This window comes from Lissotriton helveticus, chromosome 7 (genome assembly GCF_964261635.1).
Source record: "Lissotriton helveticus chromosome 7, aLisHel1.1, whole genome shotgun sequence".
NCBI classification, from domain to species: Eukaryota; Metazoa; Chordata; class Amphibia; order Caudata; family Salamandridae; genus Lissotriton; species Lissotriton helveticus.
Genome location: NC_136068.1, coordinates 677,962,137 through 677,979,288, shown reverse-complemented (window position 1 = coordinate 677,979,288; position 17,152 = coordinate 677,962,137). Strand labels below are relative to the sequence as shown.

Sequence of the window (17,152 nt, the reverse complement as noted above, 5' to 3'; positions counted from 1 at the left end):
AGAGCCACACACATCTTAGGGCAAAGGGATTTGTCCCTATTGAAGGCAATCTCACTGCCGGCATGTTCGAGATCCCCTATAGACGTTAATTGAGTGGCACCCCCAGTGTCATCTTAAGGAATTTTGGGCCCCTGGGCAAGACATAAGTGAGGGGGCCCTGTTCAGAACAACGTCAAATGTTATTACCCATTTCCTACTAATTCAAGCCCCATGATGACACACTATATCGAGTTTGACTAGTGTCACACAAAAACAGACACAATATGTCTAAACTTGGAATCCCAAAACACCCTTAAAATGACACTGGGTAGAGAAAGACAAAGGAAGAGGAAGATAATGAGAGGGAGAGAGGTTTGGAAAGTTCATAGACAGAGAAGAAAGATGTCCAGTAGTGAGAATGTTCACTACCCATGGGGCCTCTCGGAAAGTGTGGGCCCTGGGTAATTGCCCACTCTGCCATTGCTTTAATATGTCTCTTGTGTTCTTTGAGCGTAGCCTCACACTCCAATCAGGCCACATGGAGCAAATGTATACACGTCTATCTTTGGGTGGTATATTTACCCTGAACCCTTAAAAATTTGCAGATATCTCTGTTGCCACCTCATAGGTCATTGATCTTTTTCCAGTGTATAGCTGTCATTATTGCTGCAAGTGCAGTGGAGCCTAGGAGCGTGATAGGCCCGCTGGTCCCCAATCAAAGCCATATTTTACTACACATCAAAGAATCAGAGGGCATTTTCCTGGCTTGCAAGCGGGCCAATTCCACTTCTGCTAAGCAGTGAAACCGTTCATTAACATGGCAGTCGTTTGCATTCAAATATTTGTTGATGCACATATATGTATGTATAAATTAGGGTTTAGGGGATAGGTTGTTAAGGGTTTTTTAAGTGTTTAGGTGTGGGTAGGAGTATAGGGAGATAAGGGTATTTTTAGGGTTTAAGGGTGGGTGGGGGTATAGGATAGTGAGAGTATTTTTTAGGGTTTAGGGGTAGGTCGGTGTATATAGTGATAAGTGAATTTTTAGGGTTTAGGGGTAGGTCGGTGTATATAGTGATAAGTGAATTTTTAGGGTTTAGGGCTGGGTGGCGTTATAGGGTGGTAAGGGACCTTTAGGGTTTAGGGGCGGGTAGGGTTATAAGGTGGTAAGGGTACTTTTACAGTTATGGGGCGGGTAGAGGTATAGGTTAGTAAGGATAAAAAGGGAAAATACAAATAATTTTAAAATAGAGGGACTTGAGGGGTCTGTCCCAATAAAGAAAAAAGGTCAAATTACATTAATTTAAAAAAAAAGAGGGGATACAATTACTAACAATATAAATATATATATATATATATATATATATATATATATATATATATATATATATATATATATATATATATATATATATATATATATATATATATATATATATATATATATATATATATATATATATATATATATATATATGGATATTGGTTTAACTTACATTCCCATATAATTACCTTGCATTGTAAAGGAATGCATGGTAAAGGTATATGCGTGGTGAAGGCACTGCATTGTAAATGATGCATAGTAAAGGCAAACGTTGTATTGTCATATATTCCTTGTTGTGTGTCAAATGTCTTGCTTTCCTGCTCATCCCTGGCCTCTGTGCTCTCTGCAGGGACGGCGTGCCCTACTGTGAATCGGATTATCACTCGCAGTTTGGGATTAAGTGTGAGACCTGCGACCGATACATCAGTGGACGCGTCTTAGAGGTACTGTATAGCACATACCACACAATGTAGGCATAATATACTGTAATGTCAGATTGAAACCAGTCCATTGTGGACTACATCTCTACCAAGCTTACATAAACCTTGGATAATGCTGCGAGGACCATTGCACAGTATGAATTGGAAAACCAGAGCAGTCGACATTTCTTTTTGTATTGGAGATGTAGACACAGCCTATTAAAATGAAGTAAAATGATTGGTTCAACTTGACAGTGTATGTAACACAGTCCACTGGTTCAGTTCTGTGATGACTTGGTGATTCCCAAAGCCTTTGTGACACTTTCATCAGGTTAGAGATGCTCTACCCCGAGGAATGCCTGATGGTAATTCCTTGTGCATTTCTTGTGACAATAGGATGCCTGTAATAAGGCACGCTGGAAAATTTCATTCCGCTCATGGAACCGGTGGAATTTGGTGACCCTGTGTTACTCTTGTAGATTGGAATTCCGGACAAATTCTGCTAATCCCTACCTGCAATACTCATGGGCTAAAATTGTAATTTGGATTAGCAATTTGGTTTACAAGGGATGGAATACGTGACCTCTCATTCTGCCTGTGCTTAATCAGTAGAAGGAGAACATCTGGTGTGAATCTTAGCTCCCCTTTGTCCTGGGATGGGTAATCCACTGCTCATGCTGGAAACACTAAGGGTTGGCAGCGCCATTTTCCACTTGTGCTTTGAAACGTTCCTAATATCCTACACACTTAAGAGATTAATTTGCATCACAGGTTGCCCTCCCCTTTGTTTCCTGCATTGTCTCCTTAGGGCTGAACTTTGAGCATGGATGCCAGGAGCAACACAAACTCAACAACATACAAAAGGTAGGGCTATAACCTCTTAGCTGAGGATGTAGGTGGTCCACCTACATCCTCAGCTAAGAGGTTCTAGCCCTACCTTTTGTATTGATGTCCATGGACACAGAGGTCACTCAACACACTTTCTGAAGTATTACCCGTAGGTCTGTTTGACCGCTGCATCCTCTGTATATTGTTGAGTTTGTTTTGCTCCTGGCATCCATGCCATTGACCTCGATTATTGGGGTAGTGCCACAGAAAAAGGGGCTCTTTGTTCAGAAATCCCTTCGGATCATCCCTTGGATAGCAGTTTCAAAGCACGGTGTGTAGCGCTTGAAAAAAGAAGCAGACTGCTGCCCTGTGCCTGCTGTCTAACAATTCATTATGGGGTAAACCTGTATTCCTGAGAACCTCGGCAACTAGTAATTTTAGACAACAACAACAATGGTTCACTTTGAGGAAACTATAAGCATATTCTTCCTTGGTACCAAAAATTGTCTCAACATACATGACCACACACACAGTGATATTTATTCAATCTATACCGTTTCTCCAGATTGAATCAACCATGAAAGAAATGCTCCAAAAATGGTGCAGTGATTGAAAGGGGTGAATAATAGTTCACTGGTTACAAAGGAGAGAAACCATCACTATAGACTGATTAGTAGTGACAATTGTTTGGAGAGAAACAAAAATAACTCACCAGTACGCTCTTCAGACACTACAGTGATGGCCAGTCAACAGATAATTGCCAATCCTGCTGGACATGTTTCTGGATTAAGCCAATGCAAGAAGAGCAGCAAGGTTCACATGGCACTTATTGTGAACAAAACATGCTTTTCCTCAAAAGTTCTGAAGAAAGTATTTGAATGCCCGAAATATTCTATTGTGCTTGTGCAGTAAAGAATGAATTCATAGACACAACACGTATGCCAAGATCAGTTGGACATTTGTGCAGGTGCGTATATAAACATAAATATAGACATAGCATAAACAGGCGCAAACAGCAAAATCAAGCATTTTTCTGACACCAAGGTTTTTTTTATGCCAAACTTTGCTCCTCGCAATGTTCCAAAACTGTATCAGGTGCAGCTACACTGGTCACACTGCTCTAGAGCTGGCCCTCAGCGAGTGACTGCATCCACCTGTGAGGCAATGTCTTGGATGATCCATGGGGCTCTGTTTCCCCCCTTGCACGATTCACCCTCGGGGCACACTGACTGTACACCACCTCATTGTAGGGCATAGTCAATTCACCTCCTGGTTGTCTCTTTGCCTTGTTGCCCACGTCTACAATGCTGTTTCGAAAGACAATGGTCCCAACCATTAACAGAGATGGAAAAAAATAAATACAGACCATGAATCAAATCTATATTAACTGTCCAGCCGGACAGGTTTTAATAACAAGTATAATTATATGTAACAAAGGTGTTAGACGATTTACAAGTGAGACACAACCTGTGTCCAACTACAACATATGTAAAAACATATGACGTACATATAAATGGGAGGCAAGGGGGAGGGCAGTCTGCAGGTTATTCAAGTTAAAACAGACAATTGGTATTATGGTACACTTTAGGTGATTTTACATTGTCATTTAAATCATCAAGCTTACATTGTCGACAACGTTTCAATCCCTATTTAATATGGGATCATCATCAGGACATATTGATTCATGCCTCGATATATAACAAGAGGACAATGTCGTCAGTTAAGGCATGGTACAAGGGCCTATGCATGCGGTGACCACTGAGGAGTTCCGAGGGGGAAAGGAACACGCATGGGGCAGGGAAAATCCTGCATTCTGGTCTGGAACCGGTTGGAGCAACAGATGGTTCCAGTGGAACGGCAAAGTAGCTCCTCAATGGTAGTCTGCAGTAGCCAGCGAGTCAATACTCGCTGGCTACTGCAGACTCCCATTGAGGATCATGTGTTGTGTCATCACTTGTCCTATTGCAGCATGACAATGTAAAACATCTTGCGTCATGCAGTGTAGCAGCCATTTTGTAGAGTAAGCAAAGTTTTAATTCTTTTCTAGGCTTTTAGCATAGCCAGTCTCAGACTTGGACCATCAGCAGTGTTGGAGGGTAGATGCAAGGGATCACAAAGTCACCATCTGGCTAGCCGACAGTGGGCATAGAACGGGCAGGAGGGGAGGCCGAAGAGGGAGGAAGAAGAGAACATTAAAATGTAGCTTGTGAGCACACTCTCATATAGAGAGACACACTCCAATAGATGGATGATTAAAAAATAAAGCACATGAACTAGTTCCATGACATCAACAGTGGAAGGCTATAGCTCAGCAACCAATCACAAACATACCTAAAGAGCAATGCTTCAGGAGAAGGACAAGAACAGCAGAGACCAAAAACCAACAAAAGACAAGTACAAGATTCAAATTGACATCATAGCCATCCAACTGGAAGGGAAACGTAGCTGGTAAAGTATGGAATGCAACGCTGCCTGCTATGTAAAGCAAAATCTGTCCATAGCGAGATTGCAAAACCAGGGATAGAAAAGAACCGACAAGAGTGGACTAAAGAGACTGGAAGTTGAGGGAGTTAGAAGAAAGTGTCATGGGGGCATCGAGAATAAGCAGCCTTGTTATTCGTCCGCCCTGACTCCTGACTGCCGGCAGTGTGCTCATGTTTTAGCATACCTCTTGTATATATCACAGGCGTTACTTTAATTTGTATTAGCGTAATTTGATTATACTTTTTATTGTGGTCCTAACTTGAACCAATGCCTTTGCTTCTCCTGACAATGGCCACGCCCCTCAGCCCTGTTTCCCCTGATGTCCACAGCTGATTCCTCCCAGCCCTGCTTCCTGGATAAGCCCACGCCTCAGTAACCTTGGCTTTGGCAGCAGCCTGCCTGCGCTTTGGGCGCATGCCCCTGGGGGCGCCCTCTCCCAGAGTGCCTGGAAAGCTGTCTGTTGTCTTGGAAACGCATGGAGCTCTGCTGCTAGGCATATGCCTCCGCGCGCCAGGGCCTTGTGTCTTGGCTCGCGTCAGTCGCGTAGCAACTTTGCGTGCAATGATGAGCCCTGTTTGTGGGCGAAGGCGCCGGTGAGGGCTTTCAGGGCGCTGTGTGGGTCACGGGCAGTGTCAGAGACGGGCACATGTTTCATTCCCACACTTCCTGCCATCCCCAAACAAGAAGACATTCTGGGGCTTATTTACAAGCCCCCTGCGCCGCCGGTGCGTCACTTTTTCCCATGTTAAGAGTGACGCACCGGCTGCGGCTTGTAAATAAGCCCCTCTATTTTCATTTGTGGAAGGTGCGTTTTGCATCGCATTGTAACTTGCTACTCGAGCTGAAAGGATTTCATTTACACAATCTAAGACTACAACTCCCACAATGCACTAGATTGTTCAGTAGAGGACCAGCACTGGAATATGTCGCCCCAGTGAAATACAGATAGTCATCTTATAAACCTGCATCATAGCCTTCTGGAAAACTCATTTCCTGTTCTCCATTGTGCAAGCCATCACTTTTGATTGGTATGATCGTATCCGCGTGTGTGTGGTGCACAAGTTCTACTGATTCATTCATTCATTCATTCAGTGAAGCTCAAAGCCTGTTGCACGCACGCACCTCTCAATCTATCAAAGAAGTATGCTGGAGTGAGCATACACTGTAAAATTTCGAATTTTAAGTTAAGGGAACAGAATTTGCCCAGAGCACTGCCCCGTTTGCCCCTTGAAGCACCTTCAAATTGGTGTACCAGGCGTAAAACAGGGCAGTGTGCCATGTTACTGATAATGAGCAGCCCAAAAAGGTACTCACGATTGCCCATTAATGGAAAGCAGGGAGGTTGCATGAAGTTGACACTTCATCTGTCTCTGTGCTGGCAGCAACCACTTGCAGTTCTTAGGGGGTACAGAGGTACCCTGAACGCAGGTGCTGTAAGCGACTGCACCCATCTGCAGGAGTATGTGAGAGGGTCCAGGTGACCCCCTTAATCTCATCCAGAGGGCTGCAATCAGGGGACGCCCTAGCTGTGTATCACATTTATCTGACACACAGTCTGTGCACCTTCCAAAAGCCTCTTTGCCCCTGCGCCCATGTCCATAATATGGCGCGGGCACAGAGGCATAGTGTTTGACCATGTACATGGGGTCATGCCCCAATGCAAAGGAGGCAATGCCCATTTGAGGCAGTGCTAGCTCAATATGTGTGCCGGTGGTACATGTAGACAGGTGTCTATGGCCCCTTCTGTAATACATCCCTGCTCCAGGGTGCTAAAAATTGGCCATGCCCATTGCGCCGTGGGGGCACACTCAGTAAAATGGACTCTGGTCCCAAGTTCAAACAAGCACTGGCAGGCCGATAGGTCTGTCTGGCTTGCTCTTTGAGTTCTGATCAAGCAATTAAGAGAGCATGCTGTGAAAAAAACCTAAAATAAACAATTATCTGATGTATACAATCATCTATGAAATACACGTTTTGAATCAAAAATGAAATATACATTGTGATGCCTGAGTCTATTGTTGAGTTGTAAAGTAGTCCTTTGGGCCTCACAATGCAGCACCCCAGAGGAGGCGAAGTGAAACAGCCAATAGACTGAGGTGAGAGAGATTACTCCCCCGGATCGAAATAAACCCCACTCTGTGTATATTTAAAGCATTGCTAATAATAGGTCCAGCAGACAGATGCGCTGACAGGCCAGACTTAAAAATCCCAGTTAATACAGACCACCCTGAGGCTGATTCAGCCAGGGAGCACGGCTGTGAGGTGTAGATTTAGTAAATACAAGCGATGCCAGGTTTCAGTGTAATGGATTAACGCAAGAGTAACTCTTAGAACAAGTGTGAAAATGACAACTTTACAAATTATTCCTTGTGAACATAATGTGAGAGGCTGGCAGTGCATGTGAGAGCTGGGATTCCCTGAGATCCGAGGTTATCCTGTGTCAGGCGCATTATTTTCCTTTTAATTCTAATTTTATTCCTCTGTTTGGGGAAAGCAAAAGCATCACACAAGTACAAGCAATAGTATCGCACACGTACAAAAAATAGCATCACACAATTATAAGCAACAGCATCACACAAGTACAAGCAATAGTATCACACAATTATAAGCAATAGCATTACACAAGTACAAGCAATAACATCACACAAGTGCAAGAAACAGTATCACACAAGCAACAGCATCACACAAGTACAAGCAATTGTATGACACAAGTACAAGCAATAGTATAATCCACATTTGTAAAGCGCACAATCACCCGTAAGGGTCTCTAGGCGCTGGGGGCCGTCGGGAAGATTAAGCAAGCTATTGCCCAGAGTCACATGGTGCTGGGCTAACCTGCCGCCGGTGCCGGGGATCGAACCGTGGTCCCCAGATTCCAGCGTCAGTCGCCCTGGCCGCGACGCCACACCTCTTCCTCGTATCACACAAGTACAAGCAATAGTATCACACAATTATAAGCAATAGCATTACACAAGTACAAGCAATAACATCACACAAGTGCAAGGAACAGTATCACACAAGCAACAGCATCACACAAGGTCAAGCAATACTATCACACAATTATAAGCAACAGCATCACACAAGTTCAAGCAGTGGCATCACACAAGTACAAACAACAGCATCACACAAGTACAAACAACAGTATCACACAAGTACAAACAACAGTATCACACAAGTACAAACAACAGTATCACACAGCCGCGGGCCGTGGAGGGAGTTACGGTGGGGCAGGGAGGCGGGGAGGGGGAGGGGCGGGGTGGAGGGTGCTAAAAACAGGCATATGGATCATTGCAGGTAAGTACACAATTTAATTAATAAAACGAAATTCGTAGCGCGCACAGCATTGCTTTTTGCCATGCAGTGCGCGCTACGAATTTCGTTTCGTCTCAGTCCATGATGTCCCAATCCCTACTCTTTCCACCAATGGCGTAAAGTTGAGGGGCCCCCTGCAAGGGACAAAGAGGAGCACCCGCTCTGGATTGAATCCTGAGCTCTCAGACCTGAGTATGGTGCTGAGGGGGCCCCCTGCAGCTCGGGCCTTCCACCCGCACTGCGGGGGCCTGTGTTATGCCGCTGCTTTCCACCTCTGGAATGAGTCGTGCTCCGCCACACTTCCTGTCCAGCTCTTGGGGCAGGAAGTGTTTTGCAGTTTCCTGGACCAGGGACTCAGTGGTGGCCGGTACAGAATGGGGGTGGTGGGGCATGGGAGGAGGGTGGAGGGGAAAAAAATAAGAAAAATGAAAATTAACTTACCTCAGTGCGCCATCTCTCCCACATCGTCTCTCCTCTGTCCTCTTCCTGGCTTCTGTGTGAGCAGGAAGCACCCAGGCTCTCCTACGCCAATGACAGTGCTGCAATGAAGCGTTGTGATTGGTCTGAGTGCCGCAGTTCGACGCTTAGGCAGGCATAGGGAGCCTGTGCATATTCCCCACCAGGCTGTGCATTGCAGCCTGGTGGGGAACATGCGAATTGCGCATGACTGTTTGGCCGGGCAGTCATGCACACTTTAGAGAGCAGCAACCACCCCTCTGCCCCGACGTCAGGGGAGCACAGCCCCGCCCAGCCCTAACCTGACTGATACTAAAAATAAAATGATAATAACTTGTGTTATTACATCATTTTATTTTTCCTTTTACACAGGGCCGGATTGGGAACCAAAACCGGCCCTGGCAAAGTGCTCGGCCGGCCCACCAGGGGGAGGTTGGGGGTGCGACCGAGCTTTTTCCAGGGCCGGTTTTGGCCGATTTTGTGAAAGGGCCCACTTTGCAGCTATGCTGCATAAACGGCCCTGTAACAAAATTGGCCCCCAAGGGCCCACAACCGGCCCCCACCCTTGCGGCGCACCAGGCGATTGCCCGGTGCCCGCAACGGCCAGTCCGGCCCTGCTTTTACACTGCTCAGAGAACAGTGGGGCTATGCTCCCCCGCCTAAGCGGAGGAGGCGCCTCTGCTGGGACTGTGCTTCAGGGTCCTTGTATCCTCGCGACATGACATGACCCCCTTCTTAGAACAGGTGTATTTTATAGAGGCGACAGGGGCGTAACGCAGGCCCCTGCAGTGCAGAGGGCCCCCAACCATCCTTCGGACCCCCAACAAGTCAGGGGGCCCAGGTTCAGCCCCCATCATGTCGTGTTATGCCACTACGAGCCAAAGCTGGACACGTGTGACGTCACTGTATACAGAGGGTGGTAGACGTTTGTAGATACTCTCTGCACAGGACATGCGGCACATAGCATAGAGGAGGACCACCGTGTAGGAATTACAATTTAGGGGCACTATAAGAATGGGATGGCAGCATACAGACAGAAGTAATCAGTAGATCTCAGGGTGACTAAAAATACATTATGATTGTGTTCATTCATATGTTTCTCGAAGCCCATTTCAGGTCAAGTGAGGTTGCAACAGGGCGCCACCGTGTGGTGCGCTTCTGCAACTATCGGCTGATCAGGACAAGTACTGGAGTAGTTCAGGAAAATCAGTTAACCGACATATTGTTTATTTTGCGATGTACCAACCCAAAACTAGAGAGTAATGGTACATTTACAACACCCTGAAGCCCAGTCGTGCGTAGAGAGTTTCCACAGCCAGTGTGTTCGCGTGGGCTGCCCCCCCCCCCCCTCCAGCTAATAGACCAAAGCTCACAGGAATGCAGCTCACAGGACCGGGCTACGTGTCAATTACTTAACTTACTGGATTCATTATTTCCCTGGAACAGGATCAGTACCTAATTACAAATTATGACTTTCCTCATTGTGTGCTGTGTAAAATTAGAGCAAAAATAGAAGCTATTGCAAAATGATGCTTCTGCCGAAACCCTCCCACAGATGTGCCGACGGTGAGCTGTAAAGTAATTTGTTAAATGAAGAAGCGGTGCAGCTAGCAGGAGAGGATGACGTGCCCCTGCCCCACAGCGCCTGGAAGACCTAAACCAATCCTATGGGTCTATTAGTGAATCAAGAGCAGTGGTGTGCAAGTCTACTATTAGGGTGTTTAAATTTAGCCACACAGATCCAACACAGAAAGTTAGGATATGAACTCTTGATTTGCTTCGGTTAGAAGCACACTGACGCACACTAGGCGCTATCTCAACCAGGTAGTATTTGGACCAGGCATGCCCTTCTTTTAGGGAGCTAATATAAGCCTTTACTATAGGTCAAAAGCTGAAGAGCTGCATCGTTGAACTGTAGCTTTGCATGCCATAGAGTACCTGTAATGTGCCATACCATAACCCTAAAACACCATGGTAACATGACACCCTTTGCACTCTTCTCATTACCCATAGGGGTTCTCTATGGGCATGTGATGCACAAAACCTATGGGCATGTTGATTTTCCACAGGAGCCTGTGAGGATGTATCTGAGGACCCCTTTTGAGTCATCCGCATGCTCGTGGAGAGATGACTTGGAGCCATGTATTGTCCTGATCTGCACAGAATTAGAAATTCACTCACTGTTACATTTTAATCATCTACTTCTGGGGAGCATGTCTTCATCCATGCTGCAGTATGCAAAAATATGGCCTCACCCTCGAAACACTAATTATCTGTTCTTGTTGTGGCAGAAGGATGGGTTTGTTCAATTCTTACAATACCCAACTCATATGTAGTCCACTTATGTGTCATTTCTAAAATGTGTCAAACTACATTCACTACCATCTGAAGAGCCCACCATACATGAAAATGAAAATATGTGGGAAACGAGAGGGAGTCCCTCACGGTAGAACCGCCAATAGGGTTGCTGGTTGACAATTTCCATTGTACCCAATTATCATCATCGGCAACTCTCTCTCGTGTAGTGGAAAAGAAAAGACAGGAGAAGAAAAAAGAACAAGCATTTACAATGCAACAGTCTCGCCTTTGCAAAAGTTCGCGCTTTTGGTATTGTAAATGACAAATGTTTTATTTATGTGTTGGTTTTTGAAAGAAAGATCAAGTGACAGTTTAGAGCTCCAAGTGAGTCTTAATAAAATCAGTGTCTGGAACGCATAGCATCAAAGACGAGCGGGGCATCAAACTGCAGTGTCATTCAATCAAAGCTTCAAGGCTTCTGAGCGCTAGCCGAGAATTATTTTTTGTGAAGCACTAATCACTGTGGAAGGTGCCCCTGCTATCCCAGATGTGAGAAGTCAGTCTGATATAAAAATAAGCAGTATTTGGAATGAATGTATTTGGCAGGGGGAAGGTGGGGCGACGCAAGACCGTACTGACGAGTGAACAGGAGCCATTTTGTACCGAGTGATTCTGCCTGTGTGCATGTAGACAAACCAGTCAGCAGCATGAGCATGTGATTCGGTAAATAACGAGAGTTCGTCAAAATATGACGGCCTCTTTAAAAAAGGTGTCGTTCTTTAAAATGTGAAGGCTTGGTGTTAATGCTGCACGTTATCGCTCTGCACTGAGAAGGTTTTCTACAACTGGTAGCGCACATATTTCAAAGTGTTTTCATACACAAAAAAGAAAAAAAAACACTTTGCGTTGTTGTAGCTGCTGCTTGCTACATGTTGGAATGTGTGTTCCAGCGGAGTTTCTTCAAGTTCCCGCTTCCCGCCGGGCCGCCGCGCTGCCTGCGACGACCCGGAAGCGGTTGGGCAGCCGGCCAATAGCAGCGCGGCCCCAACCGGAAGTCCCGCCCCCATCGCGGCGCGAGAGAGAAGCCACTGTCCGAGGAGCCCCGAGGGCTCCTGATCGAGTCCCGGTCCCGAGATGGGGGACCGGGTGAAGAGCGGCCGGGCGCATGAAGAAGGCGGGGCTCTCATGAGGTGAGAGTGCCCCGCAAAGCGCAACCGCCGCCCGAGAGGCACGCCGAGCACCGCCAGAACAGGTGAGTGTGTTGCGGAGGAGGAGGGGTGAGTGGGGGTGGGGTGTGCGCGTGTGTCTGTTGTAGTGTGTCTGTGCGTGCGTGTGTCTGTCTGCGCGTGTGTCTGTTAAAGGGGGGGGTGCGTGTGTGTGTGTGCGTGCGGGAGCCTTTCTGTGCATGGGAATAGCAGGCACGGCGACGCGACGTGCGCGCTCACGAGCTACAATCTCCAGGAGGACAAGCTCGTCACAGTCTGCAGTCTACATTCCCCGGAAAGTGGCGAAAGTGGCGACATAAGTAGTCTCCCTAGACAGCAAAAGCTTCGCTTTTGCTTTCGTCTAGGCGAGACCTAAAAAGACTAGACAACAAATAATAGTGCTGGGAAATTTGCATGTTGACTCCCTTGACCACAGCTTGGTGTTGGCAAATGAAGGGAAGCTTAGCCGAATTTACTCACTGGACTTTCTCATCCATAGACCTATCGGCGCAAAACAAATATCTGCCTTCAAGCACTGCAACCTACGGATAATGGCTCCATGTTTCACTCAGTATCCAACCTCCACTTCAGGAGCCTCCCAACAACACAGTACCCAACTACAGTCTTGGACATGCTGTGCTCTCAGGACACATTCATTCCTCTCCGACTTTGTAACCAGTAAACAGTTATCTCACTGCCGACCGTTGCTCCCAGCACACAACTCACTACTCACTAATTAAACATCCGCATCACTTACACTCCTACATGCTCAGAGCATTGTTGCCATTGGCAAGGTTCACACTTCATGAATACTGAATAGTCAGTGCTTAATTTGAACCAGTGGTTTCCGGTGATCGGCACCAGCACTTACATTTCAGGACTGGCACTTATAACAGTCTGCCACATGGTGGCACTGTCTGCCTAATTAGGGATGAACACAACAACAGCTGCTTATTCATTGAATATGCTTTAACAATGACTAATGCCTGCCACCCAAGCCATTCTCATAGCTTTTGGGGCAGGAATAGTATGAATTGTCACACTTGTTAGAGTGTGATAATAGTAGTGGTGGTTGTATTGCCATTGGCAGTACTCGCAAGGGACATGGATGCTGCCAGCTGCAGGGGCCGCCGAACGACGGGCTTGGCAATTCTTTCTTTTTACAAATCAAGCACTGCTGCATATGTTACTGTTGTCTGCATCTCTCACGTTACATCACAAGATTCAGCAACCCTAGCAGGCATTGAGTGTGTCCAGATTTATTCCTTCATGAAACAGCCAAGATCATGCATGGTCAGTCAGTTAGTGCATCTTTATTTCAGGAAGTTGCCATAAAAGGCATATAACACATAACACAAATACATTTCAATATAAAAGACAATAATGGTCATTAAAACACTTAAAATCTTACATTTGATATCTCTAAAATTCAGAAAAGAGGATAATTCTCGTTTAAAACAAAGCCTCACTTAAAATTTCCAAGCTCATAGTGGTTTCTAATCCGGATCGCACTCCTAATAAAATTTACCACTCCATGCCACGTGTCTATCGTAATTCGTTTTTGCAAAAATTCCATTGCTGACTGTTATTGTCTAATCTCTACCTGGCGCAACAAAGGAATTATGCATTGTCTTACTTCACACTCCATCAATAATGCCTTTCTAACTAATGACTCCCTCGATAAAACATCTGCTGGGCTACTAGGACATGAAAACCTTTGCCAAACTGACAGATCATTAAAATACTAGCCATTCACCAAAGCACAATGATGAGCTTTTCCTGTTGTGCACAGTGCACTTCAACAGGTGTGTCACCCGCCCTAATGTGAACACCGTCAGTGGAAGTTGGTCTTCAACAGTATTTTTGTGTGGCATGATAACAGACACAACTTGCCAGCCCCTGCCAGCTCTGAAATGAATTTGCCACTGAGTTCCTTTTTGTCGTGAGGAAATGGGATGTATGACGTTACAACGCATGCTTTTACAACGCATGCCATTACGACGCAGGTTTTACAACGCAAGTCGTTACGACTTACCTTGGGGGCGCTGGATAGTGAATAGTTTAATTTACTATTCCAAATCCAGTCCCCATGGATAGTAGAGAAGGTGTTGGATAGTAATTAAACTATTCCCTATCCTAGAGCGCCCTCCAGCGCAATTCGTTGTAATGACTTGCGTTGTAAAAGTTGCGTCGTAATGGTAGTGCGTTGTAAAAGTTGCGTTGTAAAGGATGTTTCTAGAGGAAATGTTGCCCCGTTAAGGAGAGGTACGACCTGAGTCCGTTTCTGATTTTGTTTTTCAGGCTGGCGGGAAGCATTACCATCCAACGTGCGCCCGGTGTGTTCGGTGCCAGCAGATGTTCACGGAAGGAGAAGAAATGTACTTGACAGGTATGTGGTAGCAGAGTCTGAATAAGCTAGGAACATGATATGTAATAAACAGTGGTGCCTTATGAGTGTGTTTGGCACCAGGGATTCCAATGACATTAATGTAAGCCTAATGAGTAGCCTGGTCACATGAGAGTGAAACAGTAAACATTTGTTTCCCTAAAGAAGTCTGCCAATAGTAGTGGTGTATTTGTTGGCCACATCTCCCCATAAACATGTTTTTTTCCCTTCTAATTGCCCTACAAGACATTGATGATTGCTTTGGTCCCAGTGGTGGTCCTTTATATGAGCGCCAGGGATCTGCCTCACCTCCTATTTCTTACCTTTCCTGTTTTAATTAAATAACTCAGGAATACATACATTATGTGATAACTCGGCTCCTCACTCTAAGCGAGGGTCAGACAATCAAGACAGTTTTTAAGGCGCTGGCACTGGTACGCATATGCCAGACCTCGCAGGTTTCCTTGGCAAACCTGCTTTGAGCCCTGGCTTCTGAGGCCTGTCCAGCTGTAAAGCTCTGGTTGCTTGTGCAAGCACTGGATCCAGGAAGGTGGACGAGGAGGAAATGCCACACTCAGGGCATTAAATGGGATGAATAAACTGGAGGGTCTCTCATAGGAGCGTGGTAGGTATAATGAAGTTCCTGGCTTAAAACACTTAAGCTAAAAATCTGCACCTAGTCTAGTGTGCTGCCCCCAATGGTATGTTGTTGCTTGTCATTCATCCAGATATATAACACAACAAGTAACATTGCACCTACAACAACCCTGGACTATTGGCTTTATCAATGGTTGTAAATTGCATAAGATAAATAATCGTCAACTATGACTGTGTTGTATATCGTTGTGAAAATGTTTCCGTTCTTGATCGCGAGGTTGTAGCGTAAGGCTAGAGCTGCTGACTTTCGAGCTGAGAAAGCAGGTTCGAGCATCACGTCGGCTCAACATCCTGTGATTCAAAACATGAATATGTCCTTGTGTGGTGGAGATCATGTAAAGCGCTCCAAGTTTAAAAAATTGGTTTCTTTCAAGTTACATCAAAAGCAGTGATGGCTGCAGAGTTACGTTTTTTCCCCACCCTGAGAGTAAAAATGGAGAGCCCGACAGCGACCCGTCTCGGCACCTGCTTTTAAGAACTGCCGGTGTTAAGCACCGGCCAGACCAGGCCCTCTTAAAGCCCTGGCCACACTCCCCCACTGACCTAGGAACACTCCAGAAATATGATGCAGCTGACCCTTAAGCCTTAAGCCCTTTGCTGCCTATTAGTGCAAGTCAATCAACGAAGGGACATCCTTTCCCTATGCGTCCCACGAGATTGCATTGTGAATGCCTGGAGACCGGAGGGTGGGCAAAAGTGTATGTAATTAGCATCATCGTCAGTGACTCTAATCACTCTCTGTAAACAGAGGGGCATATTACCTAGAAGTGCGTTAATAAATGCACATCGCACATCTTCATATCGCCGGATATTTTCGCTGTGATAGCACGCAATTATCAATGCGCATCACGTAGGGGAAATGAAATCCGGCGACGGTCGGCGATATGGCATATTAGCGCATGAAAACAAACGTTGTTTTCATGCATTAATGTGTGCATTGATAATATGGGGGGTGGATTCAGCTTTATGATCCACACCCCCATGTTATCAATGCCCTAACACCTGGTCAGAGCAGGCGTTGGGAGACCTGCGATAAACGAGTTTATCGCAGGTCTGCCTCTCCCAACGCCTGCCTTGGTAATAGGGTGTTCCCACCTCCAACCACATTTTACATGTGGTTTGACGTGGGAACGCCCACTTTGCATGTCATTAGCGATGTTTGTCGCCGGCATGCAAAGTGGGCTTGAGCCAGGCGTTAAAATGCCCTTGTGGATAGGGCTCTAGAAGTATTGCCGCTTTCTCGGCACAATTCGCCGAAAAAGCGGCGATACTTCCCCTTGCTAATATGCCCCACATTCAATGTGCAAGTTTTAGCTAAACTGAAACATGCACAGTGTGTCTGTTTGACTTTGTGATAAGTGCGTGATCAGTACTACTGGCAGCGTTGACATTAAAAGTAAAGTGCAGGGTGTCCCAGGCTGGCAGCACGCAGGATGCTTGCAAGGAGGGCTGCTGAGAGGTTGGCGACCAGAGCCTTGGGATTCATAGGCTCAGCTGCCTCAGCTTTATTAGCCCGCCCTATGTGTCTTCTTGACGTTCTGCACTGCTACAGTGCCGTCCAAGAAAACGTGTCCATTGTTGGTCCCTTCTTAACCAGCCCAGAGGAAATGAAGTAAGTTTTCCATTGTTGTGACTGGCTGGCTGTCCTCTGTGAAATCCTCTGTGCGCTTTCCGTGATACCTCATTTCAACTTTATTCTGTATGAAGGGTTGCCTTGCAGTTCAAAGCTTAGAGGCCTCCATTTCTGAAATTAACAGAGGCGGGCAAGCCACTAAATGGATAGGGAGAGCCAAGCTAAAGGTATGGT

At 46.0% G+C, this 17,152-nt stretch overlaps 1 protein-coding gene across 6 annotated transcripts in view; it reads left to right on the top strand.

Annotated features, from left to right (window-relative positions):
* Positions 1–17,152, top strand: part of ABLIM3 (actin binding LIM protein family member 3) — a 432,795-nt gene that overhangs the window by 277,098 nt on the left and 138,545 nt on the right. For all 6 annotated transcript variants that reach the window (XM_078652993.1, XM_078652990.1, XM_078652989.1 and 3 more), the window contains exons 6-7: positions 1,650–1,743; positions 14,604–14,691. In XM_078652993.1, the coding sequence (XP_078509119.1) occupies positions 1,650–1,743; positions 14,604–14,691 (182 nt within the window). The remainder of the gene's footprint in view (positions 1–1,649; positions 1,744–14,603; positions 14,692–17,152) is intronic.